General features: G+C 48.9%; 1 protein-coding gene across 6 annotated transcripts in view; it reads left to right on the forward strand.

The window, feature by feature from the left end:
* Nucleotides 1-10,270, forward strand: part of IP6K1 (inositol hexakisphosphate kinase 1) — a 137,770-nt gene that overhangs the window by 89,012 nt on the left and 38,488 nt on the right. For 3 of the 6 annotated variants that reach the window (XM_019505161.1, XM_019505156.1, XM_019505157.1), the window contains exon 4: nucleotides 2,292-2,623. The exons of 1 other annotated variant lie outside the window; for it this stretch is intronic. In XM_019505161.1, the coding sequence (XP_019360706.1) occupies nucleotides 2,401-2,623 (223 nt within the window). In that variant the 5' untranslated portion in view covers nucleotides 2,292-2,400. The remainder of the gene's footprint in view (nucleotides 1-2,291; nucleotides 2,624-10,270) is intronic. 2 more of the 6 variants (XM_019505158.1, XM_019505159.1) reach the window with 1 other exon arrangement.

The raw sequence follows: 10,270 nt of genomic DNA on the forward strand, positions 1-10,270 counted from the left end.
TCCCAGATGTACCTGATGTTGTTCGGGTGTGTTCCACTCTCTGCACCACACAGACGCTCTCTAGCTTGTCCCACAGCCTGCACCGTCACTGGTGCCCTCTAGCTTGTCCCACAGCCTGCACCCCTACCAGCACTCTCTGGCTTATCCTGCACTGCCCGCTCTGGGGCTTCTCACCACTGCCCGCTGTGGGGCTGGGGTCAATACACCCCGGATGTTGTGCCCTCTCTGGCACCGGGGTCCCCACACTACTGTGGAGCCCCTATGAGGCTTCCTCCAACCCCTAATAGCCTCATCCGGTCCTCCAGCGCAACAACAAACACAAAATACAAAGCCCCCTTAGCTATAATGTAAAACTAACCCGTCCAGCCAAACAACATTCGATCCCTACTGGGGGAAATATTCCAAACCCCAGCAGCACTCTGGGGATGCTCACACGGTCAGAGTTGTGCCTTCTGTCTGCACTGGCCGAGCTCCTCCTTCCTTGGTCACCAGAGGGGAACTGGCCTCCCACCTGGGTTTATATGGGCCAGGTCCTGCCCCTTCCTGTCAGCTGGTTCCCCAGCGGTTGTCTTGGCAACCAGCACCTGTTACCCTGGCTGCCCCGGCAACAGGCAGCTGAATGTCTCCCATCTTGCCACTAGGGGTCTCCCCTGAGTTGTTTTTCTGCTCTCAGGTGCAGGGCACCTGAGTGCTCTGTGACAACCCCACTGTCCATAGTGCTGGTTGGAGCCACACGCTGCTGGGTGCCAGCACCTGCACCTGAGAGCCCATGCTTGCTGCTGCTGCCAACAGTGGGGGCTGCACACCATTTAGGGGAGTGTGTGGGAGGTTCCCACACCTGCCAACCTCCCTCACACCCATACCCTGCCAAACCAAGCTCTGCGCTTCAGTTGCCCCTCTAGGTGCAGGTTCTGAGCTGCCCTCTGCGCTCCCACCCAGCTGCAGCTTCACTGCCCCTGTCCCCACCACCACAGTCTTCCCTGCCTGCTGGCCAAATCAAGCTGGACACCTGGAAAGCAAGCAGGTTCCCATGGGGGTGGCTGCAGCAGAGGCAGCAGCAGCCCTGACCAGAAACTGCTGCTGGCAGGGCTGGGCCCTTCTGCCCACTAGGGTGGGAGCAAGGCACAATAGGATATGTTGTAGGGTGCGCATACGCATGGGTGCCTTGCTCCTACCCTTATGAGTTGAAGGGCTGGGCAGGGCACAATTCGTTGGTGGATGCTGCGGGTTGGATGAAAGTGCCTGGTGGGCCGTATACAGCCCAAGGGCCGTATTTTGCCCACCCCTACTCTAAAGAGATTGTGTAGCAATTGCCCCAGTTGCAGGCCTGAATGACATAGGGCAGCGAAAGTATCCGTTTTGACAGAAAAGAGGGAAGGTTGGGGGTGTAAAGTAAGAAGCTTAATTTTGATCATCTGTGATTTTTAATGTGATTTCACATTAACAACAATGGCTCAGGTATGAATATGTGGGAATGCCTGAGGGAGTGTGGAAGCTGACACTGCTGATGTAGCAAAGTGGAGGGTGAAGTAGGGAAGCAGAGAGAGAGCTGTGATTGTGGAATACCTTGATGCAACAGCAGGAAGCTCAAATGTAGTGTCTAATAATGAAGCAAGAAGCCAGTGAACAGCTTCAGAGGGGATCAGTGCAGGCAGTTGGAAAGATGTTGGACCATATTTCATGTGGGTTGAAGGGGAAGCACTAGATGTTAGGAAGGGGAAGTAGGAGAAGACAAAGTAGAATTTACCAGTTTAGTCAACTGGATCCTAAAAATGTAGTGGTGGGATTTATATTCCAGAGGACTTTTTGGTGTGTCTGTGCTGTTCTTAATGCTTGCTGTTAGTAGGGAAAGGGGAAGAGGTTTGGCATCTCACCGAGGATATCTCCCCTGTAACTTGTGCTATGTTGTGACATTGCTGTAATGGGATAGTCAGCTACACAGTGGAAAGTGGTGGAATCAAAATATTGATGGTGGAATCACAATGTTAGTCAATATAACCTTTCTCTTAGCACTTGGCAAACACGTGTAGGAGAGACTCTAGAAAAAGGGAAAATTCATAGTGGCTGTAAAGAATCTGAGTTCATGAAGACCAAGGTAGTAGTAAGGAGAGAGCACAAGGAACTCTGGCCCCAAGACAAGTAGCAGTAGTAAGTGGAGTGTGATTGGAAGTCTGCAGACATGTTTTCCTTAGTAGAAAACTTACTGAGCTTCATGTTGTAAAATGTCCCAAGGAGCCTGGGGTTTGTCTGAGAGTGTGACCCTGTCTCACAGGATTCTTCTTGTTTTCCAGATTATCAGAACGATCCTAATACCAGGGATTTTCTAGCTGTGACTTGCTGTTCCCTCCCAGCCCATGCGGCTCTTCCCATGCCCCAAGTGTGTCACCGGTGCCCAACGCAATGTGTGTTTGTCAAACCATGGAGGTGGGCAAGTATGGCAAGAATGCCAGTCGAGCTGGAGACAGAGGGGTCCTGCTGGAGCCTTTCATTCACCAGGTGGGTGGCCACAGCAGCATGATGCGCTACGACGACCACACCGTGTGCAAGCCTCTTATTACCAGAGAACAGCGCTTCTATGAGTCCCTGCCCCCAGAAATGAAGGAGTTCACACCTGAGTACAAAGGTGAGTCCCAACACCACTGCATGTTACATGGGGCTTCTGACTGAGGAAACACTGATGTGCTGCTGTGGTGTTACGGTCTTCATCTGGTTCATTTCAAGTCCTTCTATTTCATTGCTAACTATTAATTTGATAGAAACTTCGGTGAAGAAAGGCTTTCTTCGTGCATTCACATTAAGCAGGCAGCTGAAGATGCATATAGAGACATCTAGAGTAGAATGCTGATTGTACTGCCAGGCTTCAATCTAAGTCCTTAACCAGATCCCTACTCAGTTATATTTGATGTATGCCAAATAAATGGAAAGGCAGTGAAATTCTCTTCATAACTCAATTCAGAGCTCAGTGGGCACATTAGAAAGGTTACTGTAGCTTTTCTTACCAGTCAAGGAAACAGTTAAATGGAAGGGATCGGTTCTCTTCAGCTGTGTACTTAGAGTACTCACGGTTTAGGCTTTGGTAGGGGAGAAGAGAAGAGGCAGCTGGCAGCATTTAACTTCTGCCTCTGAAGGCTTAACAGAAGCAGAAATGAAAGAGTTGCTTCCTCTGAGCCTCCTTGAAGAGCTCTTAGTATCACCCTGTGTTCACACTGAGTGAAAATAGAACAATAATGAAGTGACCTTTTGCACCAGGGAGCCTAGGGCTCCTGTTACTTTAAGGATGAAAAGAACAGCAGGGAGAGCCTCATGAAGGGGACGCTGCTTGTTATGATCTGCCAGAGAGTGGGTCCCCAGGGATTTACCTGCTACCACTACCTATTGCAGAGCTAGCTGTTCTGCAGTAGTACAGTAGGCTAGAGCCCTGTATGGGAGACAAGATAGTACTGCAGCAACGACCAGTGGCAGTAAGCTACCTTGGAGTTAAGCCAGTAAGCTAAATCAGGAAACACCTGCAGCTAGTCCAGGGACTTATCTGAATGGAAGAGGGCAGGGCCTGGGAGATGTATAAACCCAGATCCTTAGCCAGAATGGTCAGTCTGGCCCTGCAGGCCAAAGGGGAAAGATCCTTGCTGCAAGATGGCTGTTGCAGGTTTCATAGTTTCATAGTTGGTAGGGTCAGAAGGAGCAGATCATCAAGTCTGACCCCCTGCCATGGGCAGGAAAGAATGCTGGGGTCCAATGACCCCAGCTAGATGATTATCTAGTCTCCTTTTGAAGACCCCCAGGGTAGGAGTGAGCACCACTTGGAAGTTGGTTCCAGATCCTAGCTGCCCTGATAGTGAAGTAGTGCCTCCTGATATTTAGCCTGAGCCTGCTGTCAATCAACTTGTGGCCTTTATTCCTAGTTACTCCTGGTAGTGCTTGGGGGAACAGGGCCTCTCCCATTCCCCGCTGGTCCCCCTTGGTAAGTTTATAGATGGCCACCAGATCCCCTCTCAGCCCTCATTTGTAGTTGACTGACTGGGACCCTGTCAAGCGTGAGAACAAGTGATGAGTTGAGGGTTGATAGGGGTCAGAGACACTCAGTGAATGGGAGTTTTTAGTAGACAACCAGTGCACTTAGATTTAAGTTGCAGCCAGTGCACTTACGTTGGTTTGAGTTTGGACCAGTACACCAGGTGGGACTGATACAGGAGGATAGGAGGTCCCAGAGTGTCAGGGAGGCAAGTCAGGCTGGAGTTTTCCAGGACAAGATGCAAGCTACAGTATAGCCCAAAAGGGCAAGGATCTAGGCCAGCAGTCCAGCAGGAGAGTGAGATAGTGAGACAGAGACTGGGCCAAGGGCCTAAAGCCTGAGAGTGACAGAGTTAGGGTTAGTGACCCATGGCCCTGGAGGTGTGAGAACTAGGGCCAGTGGCCCACAGCCCAAGCAGGGTAGAGACTAAACAGGACCAGTGAGCCCACAACCTAGGAAGGGCAAAGACTGGGCCCATAGCCCATGAGAGGCAAAGGATAATAAGGGCATAGAGGCCTGAACCATTAGAGAAGAGATTTGGGGCTATATCTCCACTGATATGAAAGATCGGTAACAACTGTGAGGCATGGGCATGGCTGTAGGGGACGGTCAGAGGCTGTGCATAAGGCAACAGGTCCCCTGGGGACACGTACAGGCCAGGGTAGGGGTTTGTTGAGGGGAGGGGGTTCAGCTGAGATCAGTGGGATCTGTGAGGTATCTGCTGGCAGGAAGATAGACTAAGGCTCAGTCCAAGACCCTTGGGCAGCCTCCCTTTCCAAACCTACTAAAAAGATCAAGGCGTGGCAGGTGAATGAAAAGGGAGAAGAGTATCTTACAGGCCAAGCAGGGCAGGAATCATTTGACCACCATGGGGCATCATAGCCACCCCTGGGGAGCGATTCTGCTCTATCTATGCTTTGTGGGTTTGTTAGAATTGTTTCCACTTTACAGACTCCAGTTCTGAAGGGACCCATGTACAGGAATAGGTGCCCTGTACAAAACGATAGAAAGCAGAGCAAATTGCTGAAGATAACATTTTAAACTGGTGGTTTGAAACTTGACCTCACTTTTCCTTGGTATGCTTGACATTTTGCGGAAGTAGGAGTGAAGTAGGCAGGAGCAAAGAAGCATGAGCTGTCTCAGCATAGATTGGTGCCTTGCCTGCTGTGCAGGCATACTGCCTTTCTTAGAGGTACATTTGGGTTCCCTCTCTCAGGTGAACTGTGTTTATATCAGAATATGAAATGTTAGACAAGAAGTTAACTTTAACGGAGAGCCTGTTTCCTGGCCTTCCTCCAGCCTGTCAGCATTGTCATCTCTGGATGGTTCTGGGTTAGGAATATATCACAAGTCCAACATAAACTCCAGATTAGAGTGCACCTCTCTGTGTGGCACATGATCACCTTTTAAAATGTCTAAAATAGCTTTGTGTTTCTAAAAAGAAATTGCTTCAAAGTCTGTCTCTGGGTTGATGTGAATGGCAGATGCCATTGGTTAGCCAGGAATTGTTTCTTTATCCTATGATACCTACCTATTTCTAGCTATACAGGGTGCAGGGTAGCCAACTTTTTTATTTGAAGAACAGATTCTCAGCTGAGCAGGTGTGAGCAGCAAACTAAATTCTGATCCTCATGGAGGACTGGAGGAGCTGTCCAGAGGCACGAGAGCTGAGTACACATGCCGTTTTGTTCTAGTGAGGCACCGGGCCCAGTAATATTCAGCCATGTGTGTGAAGGAAAACTGCATTTTCTCCTACTGTAGCCCTGCCACTAAATAATCTTGGTGTTACTTTTAATAACAATAATAGTTGGTGGAAAGTAATTTATGCACAACTGTTACTCTCAACTTGGCAACTTTTCTCTTAAAGTTGAGTGTTATAGGGCAGGGCTGTCCAGCTGTCAGTCCACTGGCCACATGCAGTCCTGAAAGTGTTGGCATGCAGATCACGGGCTCCCACCTGCCTCTTCCTCCTCCTCCTAGTTGCTGTTGCCCCTGTGGCTGAGAGATGGCTGAAGTGCCTAAGCTGTGTGTGTGGCAAAGAAGGGAGCCAGGCTGCACACACTGCAGGTGGGTGGTATGCACAGTAGTGAGAGGAGTGGGTGAAGCACTTTGCAGCGGGAGGGAGTTGGGCTGCCTGTACTATGACCGCAATGTAGTGGGGAGGACTGGGCAGCCTGCACAATGGAAGGGAGCTGGGAGAGGGGGATGCCTGACTGCAGTGTGCGGTCCCTGTGGTATATAGCCTCTGAGTGATGGATTAGTGGGCACATGATGAAGTCAACACAGATACCTCATTTATATGCACACTTTGGTTTGTAGTGTACAGTTGGCTGGGTGCTTAACTGCTGTAAATTGGCATTGGTTAACTTCAGTCTGCATGGATATCAGAGAGATGTATACACAGTGGCTGTGATTTAATTGTGTCCAGTTTGGAAGATCCTCCCAGAAGGACTCCCTATGCTTAAAATGAAACACTTCTTTCCAAATGGGAAGTAGTTTTTAAGTGCAATTACTGAAAATACAGAAGTGGGAAGAGCTGCTGCTTTGCAACTCTTTCCCTAGTCTGGACTGGCACAACTAGTGTTTGTTGGCCTTTGGGGCACTTGGTGAGTCCTGTCTCTTTTCTAATCTTTTCTGAGGATGAGGAGGACTGAGCAGTTAGCTTTAAGGTAGATATCTTCCCAATTTGAGCAGTGGTGTTTATTTCCTGATTAAGTCAAGCTGTGCATGAGTCCAGTGTTTTGGACTGGTAGATTTTCATAAAGGGCAATGCCATGGTCTTGCAGTTAAAATCCAAGATGGTAGAGATTTAGAATACCCCTCCCAGGCTGTGCCAAAGACTTCCTGTATGACCTTGTCTCTCTCCCTTTTTCACATTTTCTGGGAATCTGTACTCAGTGGGGAGTACCGCTACACATCCTGCATCAGCTGGGACTCCACTTGCTCAGCATTTTCCCTGTCTGAAGACCTTCTGAGTTATTCACTTTTGAAAGTAATTTCACCAGGACAGGTCACTGCCACATAATGGGGCTCCTGTCTCCCGTGGCCTTCTAGGTCTTGGAATTTCAGAATCCTTGATTTGCCCAGTAGAATGTCAGGAGCTGATCATTAGTCTCCCCACCTATCCCCCATGAGTATGTAAGATATGGAGAAAATCTGTATATTTGTAGACGTAAGGAAATGCCCAGTGAAGGTGCTGCTTCATTCCTGTAACTACTCCATAGCAATGGCAGCCCCTTATTGCAGAATTCTCTTGTAAATGAAAATATTTGTCTTATGTGCAGGAAACTAGCTGTAAGGAATTCCTGAATGCAGTGTAGTAAGCCTCTTTAATTGTGGTTGTATGTGTGGAACCAGTGGCATGCACTACCATGTCAACATAGCTCTGCAGATCATATTGGGAACCAATATGGAAAGTAGTCCTGATTGGTACTTATATTGTACCGTTTCCAGGTTTTGTTGACATCTCTACAGCAGGGGTTTTCAATCTGTTTTAAAGGAGTGTGCCCCTTCTGGTGGTGGCAGCCAGACGCAGAGTGTGGGAGGGATGGGGCTTGCACGCAGCGGTGCAGGATGGTGGATGGCAGTGGTGGCGGGCTAGGCAGTGCCTGTGTGGCAGGTAGAGGGGAACTTCTGCCCTTGCCTTCCCCCCCAGCAGTGGTGTGGGGTGGTGGTTGGTGGCGCTTCATCCCCTAGCATACCCTCTAGCACCTTTTCAAGTACCCCTGGGGGTATGTGTACCTCCACTTGACAACCCCTGCTCTGCAGGATGCAGTTACAGCTCTGGGAGAAGCAGTGCCTGAGGGTGCTTCCTGAGGTTGTTAGCTAGCAACCTTTTTCTGCTTATTCCACTTACTTGCTTTGGAGATAGTATGGGAGATTTTAACCGAGCAGTTAACATTGAGACCTTAACTGGCTTTCTAATCCATGGATTCAGGGTTCCAGAGTCTCATGTACCAGAGGGGTACAGGAAGCTTTTCTGGGGCTCCATTGTGTAGGGTGACCTCTGTCAATAATTATTGGAAATAAGCTTCCATGTACAACATTTCTGTCAAAGGAAACATCCTAATCTCTATGGACAATTTAAAAATCTCATATCAGGAGTATCTCAAACCCGTAGGCTTATATCCATTTCTAAACCCCTACTAACCCCACCCTGGATTGTAGCAGTAAAGTGAGGTCATAGTGACCCAGACACAGAACACCATCTCAGTAATGGACCTGCAATAAGAGTGCATGTCTAGATATGCCTGCATCAGTGGCTAATGTTGATTTTAAAGACTTAGTATAGGCCCTGTAGCCTGACAGCATTCCTATGCACCCTTAGGTTCCTCTCTGCTATCTGCCTCACTGCCCACCTGCAAGCTTTAGAAAGCTCCTGACAGTAAATGTACCCAACCTGGATCCAAAATCTTAAACAAGTCAAAATAGGCTCATTTGGTGCTGCACCCAGGACCAAACTAGCTTATCCATTCCTGTGAATGGCTCAGTGTTCCTTATCCTGCTGGGGTGGAGGTGGTCCTAGCAGCTCATAAGAAGAAATTCTTTCTGCATGTTCCCTCGGCATTGCTGAATATTGTATCTGTAAAAATGGAGGGAGAAGGACAGTGTCCTGCCCTATAGGCCCTGGGTCAGTAATAAAAGTTATGCATGCACAGGAATTATTAGCATCAGGCAGTGGAAGAAGAGCCTTGAATTCATAGGTTGCTGGGTTCCAGTGATATCACACAGCACAGTTCCCTGACTGCGCCTCTAGTCTTGTGGCAAGACAAGCATCACTCCCAGGGACTGAGTGGCTGCTCAGTCACAGAATCATGGAAATCAAGGTTGGAAGGGACCGCAAGAGCAAGGCCATCCACAACTAGATCATCCCAGCCAAGGCTTTGTCTAGCTGGGTCTTAACAATCTTAAAAGATGGAGATTCCATGACCTCTCTGGGTAACCTGTTCCAGTACTTCACTACTCTCCTCTTGAGAGTTTTTCCTAATATTCCACCTAAGCTTCCCTTGCTGAAACCTAAAACCATTGCACTTTGTTCTGTCATCTGCCACCACGGAGAACATGATAGCTCAGGGGTGGGTAAAACATGGCCTGTGGGCTGGATTTGGCCTGCCAAGCGATTAAAACCAGCCTGCTGGGCCTCTCCGGAAGCCCTCTGTAAGCCCTGGCCCTCTGCAAGCCAGTGCCTCCATGCAGGAGGTGTGGGTCTGGTTGCTAAGCAACCGTGCCCTGCCCCACCAACCCCAGCCTGGCCTGACCCACCCCAACCCAACCCAACCCCGAGTTAGGGGTGCTAGAGACCAGAATCATCTGCCTGATGGAAGCTTTTGCTGGTGACCCTGTGGCTGTTCTCAGCTTCCCTGCTGGCGAGAGTGGGAATTCAGGGATGGGCCCCACTGGGTCAAGACCAGGGACTACCGCAGGGGAAGAGGGGTGGGAGTGCAGGAAGCCATGCTCTATGGGGCTAGGTCAGGCTGGCCCCGTGTGCTGCCACTGCCACCACATGCAGATCCAGGACTTGCACGCTCCAGTAAACCTAGTGCCCCAAGAATTGACACAACACCTGGTTGATCAATAGCAGAAAGGCTTTAATAACAATACCGCAAACAAGCTTATAAAACCAAATGACAGAAAAAGACTCCTTCCCAAAATAAAATGACTTACTCCACAAAGTCCTAGTACATATTTAGCAGCAGTAGTGTTCTCTCACTAATGCTGGCAAAGGAAGCTGGTTCAGTCTTGCAGCTTTCACCAAGCAGGGTCTGTTGCTAGTTAAGCTGGGAATGATGTAGCAGTGATCTCTCTCTGCTTCTCTTGGAGTGCATGCTTTGCTGGAAAATTCTGTTAGTTCTTATACTGTTTAATTGTATAACTTCAAACCATTTTTCCTTAATAGTTGGCCGATTAGAGTCCAAACAAACAGGGAGGAAAAGGTGTTGATCATCATATCATAACTATTAATTAACTATTAATTTCCTGGCTCCTGTTCTTGTATTGTCTAGGTGTAAAAACATGTGCATCTCTGCAGACTGCAATTGTAGGTCAATTTACAGGTGATGGGCCTGAGCAGTCATACAGGATACTTAGAGGTGTCACCAAACCTGTCTTGGGGTATTTGTATATCAGTGGGGCACAATGTGGTTCCCATTTTCAAAAAAGGGAGGAAGGAGGACCCAGGAAACTATAGGCCAGTTAGGCTTACCTTGATCCTGGGTAAGCTTTTTGAGAGAATTATCCTGGCGCATGTCCACGAGGGGC

Source organism: Gavialis gangeticus, unplaced genomic scaffold (genome assembly GCF_001723915.1).
Source record: "Gavialis gangeticus isolate Ggan-Ray unplaced genomic scaffold, GavGan_comp1, whole genome shotgun sequence".
NCBI classification, from domain to species: Eukaryota; Metazoa; Chordata; order Crocodylia; family Gavialidae; genus Gavialis; species Gavialis gangeticus.